This window comes from Eurytemora carolleeae, unplaced genomic scaffold (genome assembly GCF_000591075.1).
Source record: "Eurytemora carolleeae unplaced genomic scaffold, Eaff_2.0 scaffold22, whole genome shotgun sequence".
NCBI lineage: Eukaryota > Metazoa > Arthropoda > Copepoda > Calanoida > Temoridae > Eurytemora > Eurytemora carolleeae.
Genome location: NW_019396028.1, coordinates 650644 through 671286, shown reverse-complemented (window position 1 = coordinate 671286; position 20643 = coordinate 650644). Strand labels below are relative to the sequence as shown.

General features: G+C 31.6%; 1 protein-coding gene across 1 annotated transcript; it reads right to left on the bottom strand.

Moving 5' to 3' along the window:
* Window positions 1-3191: 3191 nt before the first annotated feature.
* Window positions 3192-19493, bottom strand: LOC111718423 (spore wall protein 2; the record flags this gene model as incomplete). The annotated part of the gene is made up of 17 exons (XM_023494007.1): window positions 19457-19493; window positions 15754-17772; window positions 15074-15180; window positions 13838-13907; window positions 12955-13026; window positions 12826-12879; window positions 12515-12581; window positions 12110-12156; window positions 10781-10823; window positions 10344-10402; window positions 9395-9486; window positions 8967-8982; window positions 8746-8806; window positions 7075-7168; window positions 6625-6655; window positions 4530-4651; window positions 3192-3257 (listed from the first exon to the last, which is right to left on the bottom strand). Coding segments are annotated over exons 1-17 (3057 nt in total), but the record flags the coding sequence as incomplete, so codon positions are not given.
* Between the last annotated feature and the right edge of the window lie 1150 nt (window positions 19494-20643).

The window sequence follows — 20643 nt, the reverse complement described above, 5'->3', positions numbered from 1 at the left end:
TTTAAATTTTTATTGTAATTATTTATCTAAAAAAAACTTACAATTTGTTGAGGTAGGAAGACTTGAGGGCTGTTACAACTCTTGCAGCAGTATCTATTCTTACCTGTAATTAGTAATATTACAGGAATCATAATTATGCACTTTATTTTGCTTTTTTGCTCAGGTTCATAATGGCAATACTATAAAATACTATAATGTTATAATTTAGTTAATAATTTAAATTTTGATGCAAATAAAATGTTAATAAACATTTTTGTTTTTAATTAATAAATTTAAATCTAAAATATTTATTACATATTCTACAGAAAATTTAAAAACTTTTCGGTTTTGTGTTGAATTCAGCAAACAAACAGGTTTTGCAATATATATGTAAAAATAAAATTACTTCCAACAAGATTTGCAAAAAAAAGTTTTTTGATAAATTTTATTTTGAGTAAAATGACTTAAGTCTTTGCCACAAGCTCAATTTTTCAAATCCCATATAGATTAAACCTGATGGTTTAAACCTTATTCAAACTTATATTATTTGTTTTAGTAGAATTCATAGTTTTTAATTATTAGAGGTCTACGACATTTGGTTGCAAAGATATAAGGATTAGAAATATGTGGCAAAGTTGCTAAACAATAGAACCGACTTCCTCTCTTATAGTTGAGTTTGTTCACGTTGAGTCTTGAAACCTACAACAAGTAAATCTTTAAAAAAGAACTGTTTCCAATTTAATCAACACAAAGGAATTCAATCTTTGACACGAACTATCATTTTCTAATCCCTCTATCTTTGCAACCCAACATCATAGACCTTAGATAATTTAACCATAGACTATTAACAATTTAGATAGAACACTAGATGTCGTCTTTTCAAGATTTAGGGGCTTTTCGTTCACAATAACCCTGAGGCAGAAGCCCAAAGGAGTTACGCATATGCTTTCTCTCTGTCTTGTAATTCAACGGTGAATTCGCGTAACCCATTTTGGCTTCTGCCTCAGGGTTATTGTGAACAAAAACCACTAAATATTGAAAAGACGACATCTAATGTTCTATCTGTATTTCTATTAATCTACGTTTCAAACTATCAATTATGTTGAATTAAATAAACTAAGTTTGAAATATTAAATGTTTACACCATTAGGTTGCAAAGATATAGGGAGAAAAATATTCGAATTTGTGGCAAGGACGCAATTCCTTTTATAATGTTTTTATACATACCCTTTCAGTTGTTGAACCCCAGTTTTTTGCGTTTCTATTTGGGAGTGAGCCTAGCTGCTATAAATCAAATATTGTAAAAAGATTATTTATTGATTTATATAATACAGTGATATCCAAAATAAATCGGAAAGAATTTGGAACTGTTGTGATTGATAATATAAAGTAATCTGTTTTAGGGTGTCTGTGTGAAGAGATGTTTGTATATCCGACTGTGTATATGTCCAATCATAACTCATAAACCCCTTGACCAATTTTCTTGGGGGCGCTCGGTCGGTACAGCAAAAACAATGTTCAATTAGCTTGGATTAAAATTTTTATACAGGAAAAACCTAGTTTCCAGGAAAAGCTGGGTTTTTTCAAATTGTTTGATAAAGCAAATTAAAAAACAGCATCGGGAAGTTTATGATTAATTCAAGGCGACTGTCATTCAGATATATTCTGGTTAATACACAGTGTAAACTTTCATAAAAAATGTAAAATGTCTTGTAGCTCTTCGGTCAAAAAGTTTAATTTCAACTATAAGTATTAGACAAATCCAAAAAAGTTCAACTTTTATGAAAAATAAGAATTAAGATTTATGCCAAAAAAAATCTTAAAAGAACATTTAAGAACATTTTTAAAGTGAAGACAAGGGAATTGAGTCTTTGTCACAAACTCTGATTTTCCAATATCTTTGCAGTCCAATGTTGTAAATATTTGACATTTCAAACTATGACTTCTGTTAGATCAAATAATATAAGTTTGAAATATCAAAGGTTTACGACAAAGGGTTCAAAAGATATAGGGATCAGAAAATCAGAATTTGTGGCAAGGACTCCATTCCTTAGGGTATAGCATCACGAAGGACGAATTTGCAAACAAAAATTGCCCGAAGTAAAATTTTCTAAATATTTATTTTACAATTGTTGTTGCCTTTAATTTTTGTAGTCACTGAAAAACAGCTATATCAAGCTGTAAAGTACAGCACAATACAATTACACACCATGTAAGGCAAACAGGGATAGTACGCCAAGTGAAATTATAAGAAGTTCTTCCTTGTTTTGTAAAGGGTATCCCAGTAAACATAAAAATGAATGTTTACATTTTTAATCGTCTTAAGCCTATATTTCATTCTAGATTTATTTCACTTCTGACTTCAGACAATGTTTAGTGGATTTTTTAAATCTGACCAGAAAGCCTTGTAGTAAACACCTACTCCATAACAAGTTTTCGAACGTATCTATTCAGGTACAATCAGTCCGCTATCAAACTCAACCAGGACTGAATCCCAGGCTCTAAATGCCACACAGGGACACAAGCCTAACTATCAAAATCAAGTTAATAATACTGTGTTCAACCAGGACTGAATCCCAGGCTCTAAATGCCACAGAAGGACACAAGCGTAGGTATCAAATCAAGCTATCTTTATTAATCCCAAATGATAGGGATGATCCAATGTTCTAAATGTCACACAGGAACACAATCCACACGGCTACAATCCCATGAACTATCAACGCCACTACACGGGGCGCGATCTCGTTAGCTATCGGTGTCAATACAGAGACTAGCTATAAATTGATCAATGTCTCAAACAGAACACAATCCACATGGTTACCATCTTGTGACTAATCAACGCCACTACACAGGGCGCGATCTCTTTTGCTAGCAATGCCAATACAGACACTAGCAATCACTTGATCCCAAATTAAAGGGGAGGACCGACCTGAATACAAGCTTCAGGGTTCCAGGTCTACTCTCGCACAGTAGACATGTCGCATGATTTAAACTAATTATGTTAAGTATTCAATTGAAATGCAGTTTCAATGAAAAATGTCATTATGTCCTAGTTTACAATATTAAATCATTAATATTTTACAACGTATTGCAAGTTTACAGAATATCATATTTACACGACTTTTGCTACAGCCTGGTCCAAAACGTACGTATTGTTATTGTTTATATCTTACCATTTGTTGCTTTTGTTATTGTTGTTTTTGTTGTTGTTGTCGGTCTTGTTGTTGTTGTTGTTNGAGATCACCAACTCCTACAAGTTCAGGACCATACATGTTTACCTTAAATTGTTAAATCTTATGCGTTTTTTCGACTCATATCATCCTTTTCAAAATATTTTTTCTATAATATTATTTTATACAGTGAGACCCATAACGGAATGAGAAGACGACTGTTAGACTCAAGTTATGACTTTGAATTTTAAACACAGTAATTGTGCAGCGTACACGGACCAATGACGTAATTGATACACTAAAGGTGTTTCTGAAGATAAGTCATCATTGATCAGTCAAAATTTAAAGGGTTCCGTTGTGAATCAGGGCTTCCCCTCAGTAAATGGAAGTTCCCTTGAAATTACGCTTACAGTCCCTTTAGAGGTATCTAAAAAACCTCCATAATCAGAAAAAGTTAAATAAATAATACAAAAAGATATAAATATTAAGGGTGATTGATCTGTGACTTTTTTTTAGAATTCAGCAAACCGCCTCCAGAGGTTGCTGCGTTTTCACTTTCATTGAAAAAAGTTTAAAAACCGTCCGTTCGGTTGCGAATTGACGATTTAATATCGGAGAAATCACCGTATCGGCCTCAAAAAAAATATTTTGAAAAATTTTATGTTATACATAATTTTCTTGGAAATTTTATGCTGAATTCAAATCTGAAAGCGCTTTAAAAAAAATGAAAATTGAATGAGTTAGAGCTAGAAAACTCACCAAAAAAACATTGAAAAGTTAAAATACAGATTTTTGGACCGGTATTTGGCTATAACTTCTTTAATTTTTAGTATATTAAAAGCACTTTTAAGATTTCCAATTTCCAAAAAAAAGATGTATAATGTGAATTCTTTCAAAGTAGTTTTTGGGGGGGCTTACAGGGATTTCTCTGATATTAAATCTTGATATATTTCTAAGAATGTAGCTAGTGAAGGTTGCATTTTTATGTTTTGATTGGTCAGCAACTCTTGATAAATCAAGTGCATTGTTAGCAAATTCATTTCTATTTATAATTTTAAGAATGTAACACAATCTGTTTATAGAATTTATTAATTGTATCTAAAGAACTAATAATCATTTTTCATTTCCTGCATTTTATTTGACAAAACTATCTTAATTTATCATATACTGATATTCCAAACAAGTTTAATATTTTTTATCAAACACCACGTTTGGAAAAAATATTTAACTTGGTTGGAATAAAATTCTTCCTATAAACATAAACAATCTAAACCTAATCTAAAAAGAATTATAATAAAGAATACAAAAAAAAACTATTAAAAGTATTAAAAATGTTAAAAATAATAAGATGCTAAAAATATTTAAATAAATATATATCACCTTGACTCCAAAGTCATCCGTTGCTTCAAAATCATATGCTTCAGAAGGTGTTGTTGTTGCTTTTATTGCTGTTACTGTTGTTGTTTGTTGTGCATTTATCTGTATTTGAGGAATCTGATATTCTAAAAAATAATTTTAAAGGGATTTCAAGTGAGCCTGGATATTAAGACGGCAAATCTTTGTCCTACTTTAACAAACATGGCTAAAGTGTCTATTCTACTTTTACTAACAGGACACAGTTCCCTGTCCTAATTTATAAAATTGAAAAATTATCCTTCAANAGGACACTATTCTCCGTCCTACCTTTACAAACAGGACAACATTCTCCGTCCTACCTTTACAGACATGACAATATTCTCCGTCCTACCTTTACCAACAGGACAATATTCTCCGTTCTACCTTTACAAACAGGACAACATTCTCCGTCCGACCTTTACAAACAGGACAACATTCTCCGTCCGACCTTTACAAACAGGACAATATTCTCCGTCCTACCTTTACAAACAGGACAACATTCTCCGTCCTACCTTTACAGACAGGACAACATATTCCGTCCGACCTTTACAAACAGGACAACATTCTCCGTACTACCTTTACAATCAGGACAATATTCTCCGTCCTACCTTTACAAACAGGACAACATTCTCCGTCCGACCTTTACAAACAGGACAACATTCTCCGTCCTACCTTTACAATCAGGACAACATTCTCCGTCCTACCTTTACAAACAGGACAACCTTCTCCGTCCTACCTTTAAAACAGGACAACATTCTCCGTCCTACCTTACAAACAGGACAGTATTCTCCGTCCTCCTGAAAGTACATTGAGGGTTCACAGTCTAGGACCGGACAGTCCTTCTGTAAATTACAAACTCCAACTCCGTTCTCACATGTACAGAGTTTACAGGGATTAGGTCGGGATACTTCACCATGGGTAAGATTCATAGATAAATAATACTTCTAGGGGTCAAAGTGTAATACAATGATAAGCGGGGTGGTTTGGTGTTTTAATGGATTTCATAATAGAATGTAAAATAACTCCGGGAATGGAACTATTTGAACAACAATATTTCACTGAGCAATATATCATATTGACGAGAACTGAAAAAGGACATGAGAAGGACTGAACTAACTTAAATTTCTCTCTACAGAACTCATGTACACCACAAGTACTCAATGACATAAGAGCAGCCAATGTTCACAACCGACCTAGTTAATCTATATAATAGGAATATCTTTAAAACATCTCTTTACATTTATATCTTCCAAGATGAAAAATGTCGTATTATGCGCAATCAATCTTTCAGATTCAGCCCGGGACAAGGAGCTGAAAATCAAAATAAAATATTAGTACAAAAAAGAGCAATTTCTAAACAAATTTAAATCTAAATAAAAAGGATGCCTCAATAAGACATGTTTTCAAAATCGATCGAAAAAACGGTCGTTTTTCGTTTCCTTTTTCTTTCTAAAAACGATAGTTTTTGAAAACGAACCACTCATTTTGAACTTTCAAAAAACGCAAAACGATCGTTTTTTAAACGCAAAACGAGCGTTTTGTAAAAAACGATAATTTTTGAAAAAATTTTGCAAATGAATCTGAGTTTTTTGACAATTAATTTCAATGTTTTTGGTCGGATTTTCCGAACAATGTATTTTCTCTCTATCGGTTTTCAAAAAAGTGGAAACGATCCATCCCTATTTGTTACCTGTCCAAATTTTATAGTATTTACTCAAAAATATTGATTAAAGAAAAGAGGACGATGTACAAAATGTACAGAGAGATGGTGGCATGCAAAGAACAACATCTTATATTAAAAATTTTTACTTGAAAGGAATTGAGTCTTTGCCACAAACTAAAATTGTAGTTGGCATATCTTAACAACATCATGCTGTAAACCTTTGATATTTGAAACTTAGATTATTTAATCCTAAAGAATTTATGTTTTGAGATATCTAAGGTCTCCGACATTGGGTTGCTACGATATCAGCTGATAAGAAAGTCAGAGTTTGTGACAATTCTCAATTCCTTAAAGCTATATAAAGTGATAGAATATGTTATATTTTTCAAAAGGGTTACCTGACAGCATAAATTTTACCTAATATTGTTTTTGCTCCATAACAGGTATCCTGGAAAAAAAGGACTTTTTTATTACTAAACAAATCGCAATTTCTTTTTTTAACTTTTAATTCTGTGTCAACAGATTTTTTATTGTTATTCAAATAAATATTTAACACAATTTTACCAAACTTTACAGAAATTGAAAAATATGTTTTTGTGCATGGAAACCCTCAAATAAACACAGTCCATGAAAGTTAGATTGAAACTTAAAGAGATATCTGTCAATGTAATTTTAAGTCTTGACTTCTTACAATTTCCTTCCTTATTTCTGAAGCATAAAGCCGTAATTCTCTTATATAGAGAAACCCTTATCAACTATCAGTATCGATAGTATCTGCATGATTTTTTGCTTAGAATAAGGTTTTAAGTAGATAAGCGTTGTTGATTTTTTCATCTTTAAATATTTATAGTTTATTGACTTATTTACCTGGCATTTTCTGTAGGTATGAAAATTGTTTTGGTTTCCTAAACATCCAGTATAGTTGAATAGCCGGCAACCCTGCTCTGGTGTATAGTACCATCTAAACATCCAGTATAGTTAAATAGCCGGCAACCCTGCTCTGGTGAATAGTACCATCTAAACATCCAGTATAGTTAAATAGCCGGCAACCCTGCTCTAGTGTATAGTACCATCTAAACATCCAGTATAGTTAATTAGCCGGCAACCCTGCTCTGGTGTATAGTACCATCTAAACATCCAGTATAGTTAAAAAGCCAGCAACCCTGCTCTGGTGTATTGTACCATCTAAACATCCAGTATAGTTAAATAGCCGGCAACCCTGCTCTGGTGTATAGAACAATCTAAACATCAAGTATAGTTAATTAGCCGGCAACCCTGCTCGGTGTATTGAATAATCTAAACATCCAGTATAGTTAATTAGCCGGCAACCCGGCTCTGGTGTATAGAACCATCTAAACATCCACTATAATTAAATAGCAGGCAACCCTGCTCTGGTGTATAGAACCATCTAAACATCCACTATAGTTAAATAGCCGGCAACCCTGCTCAAGTGTTATAAAACAATCTAAACATCCAGTATAGTTAAACAGCTGGCAACCCTACATCCAGTATAGTTAAATAGCCGGCAACCCTGCTCGGTGTATAGAATAATCTAAACATCCAGTATAGTTAAATAGCCGGCAACCTTGCTCTGGTGTATAGAACAATCTAAACATCCAGTATAGTTAAATAGCCGACAACCCTGCTCTGTGTATAGAATAATCTAAACATCCAGTATAGTTAAATAGCCAGCAACCCTACTCTGGTGTATAGAACAATCTAAACATCCAGTATAGTTAAATAGCCGGCAACCCTGCTCTGGTGTATAGAACCATCTAAACATCCAGTATAGTTAATTAGCCAGCAACCCTACTCTGGTGTATAGTACCATCTGAACATCCACTATAGTTAAATAGCCGGCAACCCTGCTCTAATGTTATAGAACAATCTAAACATCCAGTATAGTTAAACAGCCGGCAACTCGGCTCTGGTGTATAGAACCATCTAAACATCCAGTATAGTTAATTAGCCGGCAACCCTGCTCTGGTGTATAGAACCATCTAAACATCCACTATGGTTAAATAGCCGGCAACCCTGCTCTGATGTATAGAACCATCTAAACATCCACTATAGTTAAATAGCCGGCAACCCTGCTCAAGTGTTATAGAACAATCTAAACATCCAGTATAGTTAAACAGCTGGCAACCCTGCTCTGGTGTAAAGTACAAATTAAACATTCAGAGTCTTAATTTAATGAATTTGAGCCGCGTATCAAATCTGCCAAAAATCGGTTTTAATTGAGCGCCGGCTTAAATCTTGAAATATTGAATACAATTTTAAGTGGAACCAACCATATTTGAGCCGCGGCTCAAATTCTTTAAATTCGGCCTAAGTATAGTTAAATTTATAAATTAAAATTTCTATGAGCAGAAATCATTGCTGTAAAAGAAATGTTATCAATTTTTTCTTTTGAGCTCTCATTCTAAAGCATTTGATTTAGCGAAATTCTCTTCAGTAAACTTGCAAATTATATCATTCTTCAAGATTATTTGTCTCAGAGTTCCATGTTGTTTCTATTTTTTTTAAATATCAAATCACCTTTCTTCAGTATAGTCACACAGACCTTTAGAAGGTTTTAGGAAGCAGGCTTCAGGGTATCCTAGTAACTCAACATTTCCAATCAAATATTCCAAAATTCACATTTTTTTGGAGATAATTTTACGATAAAAGCTTACAAAATATATCATTAGTTTGTACTTCTAGCTTTTCTTTTTTCATTTCAAAAAAATATGAAAAGAAAAATGTTCTTGGAAAAGTTCCTGGTTCCACACAAGTCTAAAATAAAATAAATTTGCGACCCTCCATGTTAATTCACACAGAATCCTTTAAAGTTTTTTCTTTATAAGGAAGAAGTTCTCTTTTTCCTCAAAAACAGTTAAAGGAATTGAGCTTTTGTCACAAACTCTGATTTTCTATCTCTTAGCAACCCAATATTATAGACCTTTAATATTTCAAACTAAACATTCTGTTAGATAAAATAATCCCTCAAATTTCGAAGATAAAGAGATTAGTTAACTTCAATTGAAAATTGCTCATTTTCAGATTTTCAGCTTGAAAACCAAAAAGATTTCAATGATTTTTTCTGTGGCATGAACTGTTGTGAAAGGTCACTTGAGTCTAAATGTACCTTTAATGTGCATGAATTTTATTTTATTTTATTTTACATTTCAATGTTGCAAATAATTACCTGATTGCAAGCTGATTCATCTTTAAACTTATTATTATTGTTTTCAAAATATCCATCAAACTCACATCCTCCCCACATCCTTTCACATCGACCTGAAAATCCTACTCGAAACTTTTTTACTTTTATGAACAGTAGTATTATATAGGTTTGTGTTAACTATTTTTTCGAACTTACACATCTGGTTGTGTTTCTAAAAAAAATAGGCAGCGAAAAAATTTGAAGATTTTTTTAAAACTAAAAAAGATGCAAAAAAATGCAGGACAAAGGAAGTTTTAAAGTCAAATTTCAAAATCACTATACCCTCGAAATCTGATATTTTAAACTATTTAGCAAAACTAACAGTTCAACTGTCTAAGGTCTACAACATCAAGGATGAAAGAATTAGCAAATTAGTCTTTCTTTGTTCTGTACTCTTTGCTGAATTCTGTCATGGGTTTTTCAATAGTAAATGCGTAAATCTAATTATATTCTCGAAAATGTAAGGTATTAAAAAGAAATGAAAAGTAAGGAAATGTTTTGATGATAGAGAATAGATAAGTGAAGGGAAAAATCATGAATAAAATTGAATGTTATTCAGATTAAAGGGAGTGTTCGCAAAAAATGAAAGGGGGTAAAGGCTTAATGCAATAATAAAGCGCTTTTGATCGCTACTAATCTTACTTCTATCTGTTGCGTCTATAAGGGGAAAATTTTTAAAAACGACTAATACCGAAGAATTTAAAATTAAATGGATTTGTTTACGTTCTTCGGTATTAGTCGTTTTTAACAATTTTCTCCTTATAGACGCAACAGATAAAAATAAGATTAGTAGCGATTAAAAGCGCTTTTTTATCGCATTAAGTCTATACCCCCTTTCATTTTTCGTGAACACTCCCTTTAAGTTCTTCTAAAAATATGGTTGAATGTGTATTATTATTATTATTATTTTGCCATATAATGTATAGGTTACCTGCTGTTGTGTTATGGAACCAACGGACCTCATACTTCTTGCAGTAGTTTGGTATTTCACTTTAATACATTTAAATTGTATATTAAAATGTATTTTGATATTTGCTTTAATAAAATTTTAGAAATGTTTTCATGGTATTTCACTTTCATAGAATTCAATTGAATAAATGTATTGGTATATCACTTTAATATTATTAAATTCAGTAAAATAATTTTGGTATTTTACTGTAATATTAAATTTATATTAAATTTATAATCTTAAATTTATTAAAGGTATTTTGGTATTTCACTTTGACAGAATTAAATTGTATAAATATAATTTTGTACTTCACTTTAATAAAATTAAATTTAATACAGGTATTTCGGTATTTTACTTTAATAGGTTTAAATTTAAAAAAGGAATTTTTGTACTTCACAATTTTAAAACTAAAATCTTACTCTGGACTTGTTTCACAATCTTGTAGCAGAAAAACCTTTTCATCTGAAAAATAAATGAATGAGAACATTTCTTTGATAAAAACTGCTAGTCCNTAATCGAAAATTCTTTTTCTCCATCTTTCTCAGTCTTTTTCATCTCTCCTATTCTTTCTCCCTCGTTTTCCTTTCTTCTATCTTTCTCCTTCTTTCACACTCTTTAATCTTCCTTTTCATTCTTAAACTAACATCTTCTTTCTTCTACTTTTTTATCCCTTTTTATCATTTTTTCAAGTCTTTCTCCTTTTTTTTTACATTTGTACAAATGTGTACATAGGTTTCTTGATTAACTCTTAAATTTCGCTCAATTGGTTTTCGATCACCTTGTATTCTTCCGCAAAAAACAAAGGAAAGGGATAAAAAAGGATTAAAAATTTTGCCAGAGGTTGAGGATCCTACAGTGGTGAGCAATTATATCAATACAATGAAGACGACTTTTTAAAGTTTTGATTGTTTTGATTTTTAGAAGAATTTCTAGGATATAAGTAAACAAAGAGATCCTTTTTTAATTGATAGCATCTCTCGACTTTTATGTTTATGTGTATCCATGCTGTTTAACAGCTTAATCTAAATCAAAATTAACATCAAAAGTCGTCTTCATTGTATTGATATAATCGCTTACCACAGTAGCTAAAACAAAAACAAAAAGTAAACAAAGTAAAGTAAAAAGATAAAACAGGAAAAATGAAGCCAGCGGGTGAGGATACTGGGTAAAACAAATGAAAAAGTAATTAAAGCAATGTAAAGGGATAGAACAGGAAAAATTGAGCCAGGGGGTGAGGATACTGACTAAAACAAATATAAGAGTAAGTAAAGTAAAGTAAAGGGATAAAAAAGGGAAAAAATTGTGCCAGGGGAAGTATCTAATTGAACCTCATCTACGCGGCTCAACTAATTCTCACTATTAACCTTTTTCATTTTTATTAAAAAAGTATAATTAACTAGAAATTCAAGGCGCTTCGCGCCATTCTTTCTAGGCTTTTAGGGCGCTTCGCGCTCATCTTCTATTTAACTTGTGAACATGTTCTTTTTAAAAACAAAGAAGAAAATTTTTTTGCGGATTTTAAAAAAAAATCGCGGATTTTAAAGAATTTTTTTTTTACAAAATTAAAAACCATTAAAACACATTTTTTAAAATTTTTATCATTCATAAACCTTCCCTGTGGTCACGTGATGTCCCACAAAAAATTTGGGCCCGATCGGTTCAGCCGTTTTGACGTTTATTGGATACAAACAGACAGACACCCAGACAAACAAACAGACAAGCCAAATTTATATATAGTTGATACAAACCTTGCCTGATCACTTCCCGAACTTGATAGATTAATTTACTGGCAAAACTGAAACAAATCAGTTTTAGTTTAGTTTATTTTCATATTTAAGAATGAGAATTCGTTAAGTTAAACAAAACAAAATTTTACACTTTTGCCGAACAATTATTTGGAATTACCTTTTTTTTAATGTGTAATGGTTAATGTTTATAAAATTTACACAAAATAAAACCTCATTTTTTACTTGCTACTTTTTTGTTAAAATCATGTTTTATATCTTTATGTGCCTCGTTCGTCTTAAAGTAATTTAAAGGCTTTTAGGCCGCTTCTTGTCCCCTTTTCATGTAAATATATATAAAGGTTCATAGTTTCATAAACAATGATATGCCAAAGCTATAACAAAATACATTTCAGATAAAATGATTTCCTGTTTAAGTAATCTCTATCAACAGAAAACATTTCTTTTCTATTTTCTGCATACTCTTCAAGCAAACCTAATTAAATAAACAATCAAATAATCAAGTTAGCAATCAATTGATCAAATAATAAATTATCTAATCAATTAATCAATTAAGTAACCAATTAATCAATTAATTAAACAATTAATCAATTGATTAATTATTTAATCAATTGATTAATCATTTTATCAATTGATTAATCAATTAATCAAAAGACAAACATACCGTGCAGGAAATGTAAACTATGCAGATAAAAAAAAAACTGAAAAAATAATCTTACCTAGATCATTTAAAGTTCTTTCCATGTGTCTATTACCAATCATACCAGCCATATCTTAAAACAATTTTTTAGTTAGTTCAAATAAAAATAAATAATAATTATGAATATTAATAAAACTTGTAATTGTACCTTGAAAAGCACTACTGACTGTTTGAATTCTTGAAAGGAGAGTGTTATTTTGGTCAGTAAGGACAGAGAACACTAGAAAAAATCATAATTTTCAAATCCCTAAATCTTTGCACCTTGGCGTTGTAAACTTTTGATAATTCAATCTATCTATTCTGTAAGATTAAATAGTCTTAGTTAGAAATATTAAATATTTAAACAGTTAGGCTGCAAAGATAATGTGATGGGAAAACTTGAGTTTGTGATGGATGTTCATTTTTGTATATTTTAAGAATTACATTGTTTGACCTGTTAAAAGCCAACCGAAAAAAGTCGAACTTTTTAATGATAATAAAAATTTATCAAAAGTTTATTAACATAACTAAACTAATAGAAAACACAAATATTAGATAATTTTTAAATTGGTTTGATATAAAAAAGTGAAAAAGTGTAATCTAAAAATTTATTATTGTAGGATAATTTGAACAGATTTACATGACCAATACTTTTTTTAATGAGGTAAAAGTGCTATGATACTTAACATAAAGGTTTAACTTAAAAAATTGATTTAATACTCAAGACATATAAAAAAGTAGTAGTCTGCGTTAGTTTGTCTCATTTGCCTCAAGTTTTGATTAGGCAATTTGGTAGATCCACGGGATTAGGTTGGTCTCAAAATTCTTAATTTAGTCAAATAACTTTCTTGGAGAAAATAACTGAGTCCTGACACAAACTCTAAATTTTTCTTTAATTTCTGTTAGATCAAATAATCTAAGTTTAAAATATTAAAGCTGTACACCATCGGGTTGAACAGATATAGTGATTAGGAACTTGCTACAAACACTCAGTTCATTTAAGTTATCCGACAAAGCTGGATTTCCAAGCTGGCTTTTTTATTGATTGTTACCTGCACTATTGTTCAGCATTTCCTCGGTATATTCAAATTTTCTTTTTACTTCGTCAACCATATTATCAGCCTTTAAATGGAGTGACCGGTAAAGAAATTAGTATTTTTTCAGGTTTGCAATACAAAAATGGTTTGATATTTGATCCAAGCTGGGAATTTTTTTAATGGATCTACGGTTGGGTCAATAGACTTTATTACCATCATAATATATTTTAAAAGTTGTCATTACTCATTGGTGAATGCTAGAGATGGGGATAGTTTTTGCAAAGGAACGAAATTGTTCGTGAAGTATAGGAGTCGTCCAGAAAAATAATAAACAATGAACGAATAAATTGGATCGTTCAGTGAAATAAAAAAACGATCGTTTTAAGAAAGAAATAAAAATTCAAAAACATTAATGATCGTTCGCATGGATTAGTCAGACTGTCTATGAACGATTTCTAAATGGAAAATAACGATATTACTGAAAACAAAAAAGTTCAATGTTTTTTCTGAATGCCTGAATGAACCGAACAAAATGGGTTATGGGATATCCACTGCATAGTAAGATATCCACATAGTAGGATATCCACATAGTAGGATATCCACATAGTAGGATATCCACATAGTAGGATATCCACATAGTAGGATATCCACATAGTAGGATATCCACATAGTAGGATATCCACATAGTAGGATATCCACATAGTAGGATATCCACATAGTAGGATATCCACATAGTTGGATATCCACATAGTAGGATATCCTTATAGTCGGATATCCTTATAGTCGGATATCCACATAGTCGGATATCCACATAGTCGAATATCCACATAGTCGGATATCAACATAGTAGGATATCCTTACAGTCGGATATCCACATAGTCGGATATTCACATAGTCGGATATCCACACAGTAGGATATCCTTATAGTCGGATATCCACATAGTCGGATATCCACAGCGTCGGATATCCACATAGTCGGATTTCCACATCGTCGGATATCCACATAGTAGGATATCCACATAGTCGGATATCCACATTGTCGGATAACCACATAGTCGGATTTCCACTTTAATATGTAAGGATTAATGATTGATCCCTGAATTAAAGTTGTCCTTGCAGGTAATGACCATAATATCAAGGGATATCAAAGAGTTATTTAAACAAACAGTAGATCTGCATAAGATTGAGATCAATGCTTGATCCGGAGATTTACAATACAAAAGTTTAATAACGATTATTTATCAAATGTACCTTTTTTATTTCTCTGTTTATATATTTCACTTTCAAGTCAGTTTTTTCGATGTCGTTGATTTGGAGATGTTTCCCAACAGAAGACATAACTGACATCTTTTCCAGGCCTAAAATAAATATTTTAAGATTTGAAATCTTTATTAATTATAGAAAACTAATAATTTTGGAGAAACGGTTTCTTTTCACGAAGGACAAATTTAAAAAAAAAAAAATAAAACTCCATATTAATTAAAATTTTACTTTTTGATTTGTTTTTGAAAACATTGCTTTAAACTCCACTAATACCAAAATTGACTTTAAGATAATTAAAATTTAAATATTTTTGTGTTATAGAATTATGATTAAAATACAAAATCAACAAATAAAAATCTTTCTCTTAAACCTCTACCTGGACGATTCTCTATTTATGTTCAATATATATATATATATATTCCTTGTCTATTCTATTTGTATCTGTTTGTATCTAATAATGGTCAAAAGTGCTAAACCAAGCGGGTCCAAAATCAGAAAAAATTTTGTCCAGAAAGTTTTCAGACGTTTTTTATTTTGAAAATGCACCAATTTAAGAAAACCCGTGAACATTTTGTTTTTTTTTATCATCAAAAATGGCGTCTTAAGTCTAGCATTGTTTTAGCAAGGTTTTAAATTGTGACCCCTAAGCAAAATAATATTGCATAAACCTTTCATATTTTGTTTCTTTTGGACAGGAAGGGGTTTCTTCTTTGCAAATTTACACCTTTTCTTCTTCTGTTTTGCTGCCTGCTTTTCTTTCGACGTTACGGGACCCTTTACCAGTGATGTGTCTACCATTGATGTTGGTATTACTGATGGTATTGTTGTTCCTGTAGTTGAAGTTGGTATGAACACTGATCCTACAGAAGTCTTTGGTGCTGATTTGAATGCTGAAGATACATTGGATACTTTTGAGCTTGCAGTTCTTCGTCTGATTTGATCAATGATGGCAGGAGGTGGTAATTGAATCAATTTTTCTGAAGGCGACGAAATAACTGATTTTAATGCGTTTTCTTGTGATTTTGAAATCAACAATGATGTTTTAAATCCGCCTGTTAAAATAAACGTTTTCTCAGCTTTTCCCAAATGGATGACATGAACTGGTAATTTGACATTTATTTTCTCTTTTGCATTTCCTTCAGCTGTGTCTTCTGGTATATATTCTACAGCTGTATCTTTTGCATCTTCACCAGCTGTATCTTTTGTATCGTCTCCAGCTGTATCTTTTGTATCATCTCCAGCTGTATCTTTTGTAACTTGTCCAGCTGTATCCTCTGTATCTTCTATAGCTGTATTTTCTGTATCATCACTATTTGTATTTTCTCTATCTGTATCTTTCGTATCTTCTTCAGCAGTGTCTTCTGTATTTTCTCCAACTATATCTTCTGTGTCTTCTCCAGCTTTATCTTCTGTTTCTTTTTCAGCTGTACCTTCTGCATATACTTTAGTTGTACCTTCTAATTCTAAATCTCCAGCTGAATCTTCTGTATCTACTCTAGCTGTTTTTTCTGTGCTTTCTCCAGATGTATCTTCTGTATGTTCTTCAGTTTTATCTTCTTCAGCTCTATCTTTTGTATCTTCTCCAGCTATATCCTCTGTATCTTCTCCAGCTGTATCTTCTTTATATACTTCGGCTATTTCTTCTGTATCTACTTTGGATATATCTTCTGTGTCTTCTGAAACTGTATCTTTTGCATCTTCTTCAGCTGTATCTTCTGTATCCTCTTCAGCTGTATCTTCTGTATCTTCTGTATCTTCTGCAGCTGTATCTTCTGCACCATCTGCAGCTGTATCCTCTTTATCCACTCCAGTTATATCTTTTCCTACTGGATCCTCTTTAGCTTTATCTTCTCCAGCTGTATTTTCTTCAGCGCTATCTTCTGTATCTTCTCCAGCTGTATCTTCTGTATTTTCTCCTACTGTATCTTCTGTATTTTCTCCAGCTGTATCTTTTGTATCTTCTCCAGCTGTATCTTCTATGTCTTCTGTATTTTCTACAGCTGTTTTTTCTATATCTTTTCCAGCTGTATCTTTTGTATTTTCTCCAGCTGTATCTTCTGTGTCATCTGTATTCTCTCCAACTGTATCTTCAGTATCTTCTCCAGCTGTGTACTTTGTATTTTTTCCTGCAGCATCTTCTGTATTTTTTTCTACCGTATCTTTTTTAGCTTCTCTAGCTGAATCTTCTGTATATACATCAACTGTATCCTCTGTGTCTTTTACATCACTATCTTCTCCAGCTGTATCTTCTGTATTTTCTCCTGCTGTATCTTTTGCATTTTCTCCTACTTTATCTTCTGTAACTTCTCCCACTGTATCTTCTGTATCTCTTCCAGCTATATCTTCTGTGTCTTCTGTATTTTCTACAGCTGTTTCTTCAATACCTTTTCCAGCTGTATCTTTTGTATTTTCTCCAGCTGTATCTTCTGTGTCATCTGTATTCTCTCCAACTGTATCTTCAGTATCTTCTCCAGCTGTGTACTTTGTATTTTTTCCTGCAGCATCTTCTGTATTTTTTTCTACCGTATCTTTTTTAGCTTCTCTAGCTGAATCTTCTGTATATACATCAACTGTATCCTCTGTGTCTTTTACATCACTATCTTCTCCAGCTGTATCTTCTGTATTTTCTCCTGCTGTATCTTTTGCATTTTCTCCTACTTTATCTTCTGTAACTTCTCCCGCTGTATCTNTAAATATATTTGAAACATTAATCAGAATAATAAATATATTTGAAACATTAATCAGAATAATAAATATATTTGAAACATTAATCAGAATAATAAATATATTTGAAACATTAATCAGAATAATAAATATATTTGAAACATTAATCAGAATAATAAATATATTTGAAACATTAATCAGAATAATAAATATATTTGAAACATTAATCAGAATAATAAATATATTTGAAACATTAATCAGAATAATAAATATATTTGAAACATTAATCAGAATAATAAATATATTTGAAACATTAATCAGAATAATAAATATATTTGAAACATTAATCAGAATAAGAAATATATATTTGAAACATTAATCAGAATAATATATATATTTGAAACATTAATCAGAATAAGAAAAATATATTTGAAACATTAATCAGAATAAGAAATATATATTTGAAACATTAATCAGAATAAAAAATATATATTTGGTTCAGTAAGTTTTAACTGTTTAAGAACCCTTTGAGATTTGGACCCTTCTTTTTGTGACAATTTTGATATTATTTATTTTTATCAAAAATAAATACTTTTGTCTAATCATATTTTTACCAAAAAAATATGTATTAATTGTTTTTCAAAAAAAACTTTTACTTTTGAGAAAATTTTTTTAAGATTACCAAGAGACAGAAGAGTAAACGAAGAACAAGACATTTCAACCAATCTCAATAATTCCGTCTTCTAACTGAAAATGAATCTTTACATTCTTTATGAACCTTTTTCCTTAAGGAAGGAAATAAACTCTTCCAACTCTCAATAAACTGGCCCAACTCCCAATAAACTGTCCCAACTCCCAATAAACTGTCCCAACTCCCAATAAACTGTCTCAACTCTCAATAAACTGTCCCAACTCCCAATAAACTGTCCCAACTCCCAATAAACTGTCAAAACTCCCAATAAACTGTCCCAACTCTCAATAAACTGTCCTAACTCTCAATAAACTGTTCCAACTCCCAATTAACTGTCCCAACTCCCAATAAACTGTTCCAACTCCCAATAAATTGTCCCAACTCCCAAGAAATTGTCCCAACTCCCAATAAACTGTCCCAACTCTCAATAAACTGTCCCAACTCTCAATAAACTGTCCCAACTCTCAATAAACTGTCCCAACTCCCATTAAACTGACCCAACTCCCAATAAACTGTCCCAACTCCCAATAAACTGTCCCAACTCTCAATAAACTGTCCCAACTCCCAATAAACTGTCCCAACTCCCAATAAACTGTCCCAACTCCCAATAAACTGTCCCAACTCCCAATAAACTGTCACAATTCCCAATAATCTGTCACAACTCTCAATAAACTGTCCTAACTCTCAATAAACTGTCCCAACTCCCAATAAACTGTCTCAACTTCCAATAAACATGGGAATTAAGTGATGAAATTTTTATCGTCTTCGATCCATGGTTCATTTTTTCATTAGTACAATTATTGCAATATTCGAGTTTAAAAATCTAATATCGAAAATGTCTGCAGGTCTTGAGATTTTCAAAATGTGGTCTAAAGTGTTTGTATCTTTGAAATTGAGAGGATATTACAAAATTTAAAACTTCCATTTAATTAATAAAACAAAATTGTATAATATATAATGTCTTCGCCAATTTTTAAAACACAAGAAAGGTATCGACCACTTTATGAAAAGCTTACCAGACGACACAGCCTCGTTCTTATACTTTAGTTGCATTGTGTCAAATATCATAAGTGAAAGACGACTTTCAAATCATCACTCAATTCCCGTGTTTATTGGGACGCCTTGTATGGACTCATGTAGAACATTAGATTTAAATGATTTTTAAAACACTGTCAAAAGTTTTGCGCAATCCATTTCGTTCTTCTATTGCACACAAAAATTAGAAACAATTCTTCCCCTAAAGAGAGGTAGGGTTGTGCTCCCCCCCCCATATAATTTACAGGGAAAGGGTTGCACCCTCCCCCCTTTGAATTGTAATATGAAGCAAAACTAACGTTGAAAGTGTAATAATAAGAAATCGCAAAACTTGCAATCCTTGGACACCTTTTTAAATTATATAATTTTTAATTGGACTAAACTCTGATTTTAAGTCCAGTATATTTTTAATAACTTTAGTTACTTCAAATTATGAATTCAATTGAATAAATCAACCCAAGTTTAAAACATCAACGATATCATCACAGTCCGAATTTACTGAATTGGAGCAACGTCTCAAATTCCCCCAAAACCGGTTTAAATTGTGCGCCGGCTTAGATGTTAAAAAATTTAATACGATTTAAAGTGGAACCAACCATTTTTGAGCCGTGGCTAAAATGAAGCCGCGACTCAAATTCTTTTAATTCGGCCTCAGGTTACAAAATCATTTGATGCAACTTCAAAATTAGCTTGACTATAGTAATAAGTAGAAAACTCTGAAATAGGAAGACGACTTTTAGACTCAAGAATTCTGACTTTAAATAGTCCAATGAACATTAGACTCAACAATTGAGCAGTGTAAACAGACCCATTTCACTTAACTAATCATAAGATAAATATCTAGTAAAACTATTTTCTTTATAATAACATCAAATACACTTAATAGTCGTCTTCCTATTTCATTGTTTTCTGGTTCTCAAATGTGGAAAAAGACAAAGCCTTGTTCACAAAATTCCTATTTCTGGTTCAGGGTTTGTTTGCAACTAAGCCATGTTCAAGAAAAATGAAGGATTTCATATTTCTGCAACAGTGCAAATATATGAGACTCTGCTAAATCCTCATAATAATCAATATTAATTATATTGATTAGTTCCAAGATTTTATTTCACTAAGTAAGCAAGAAACTTATAGAAATATTAATCTGTAAGCCAATGACCTCCCCCCCCCC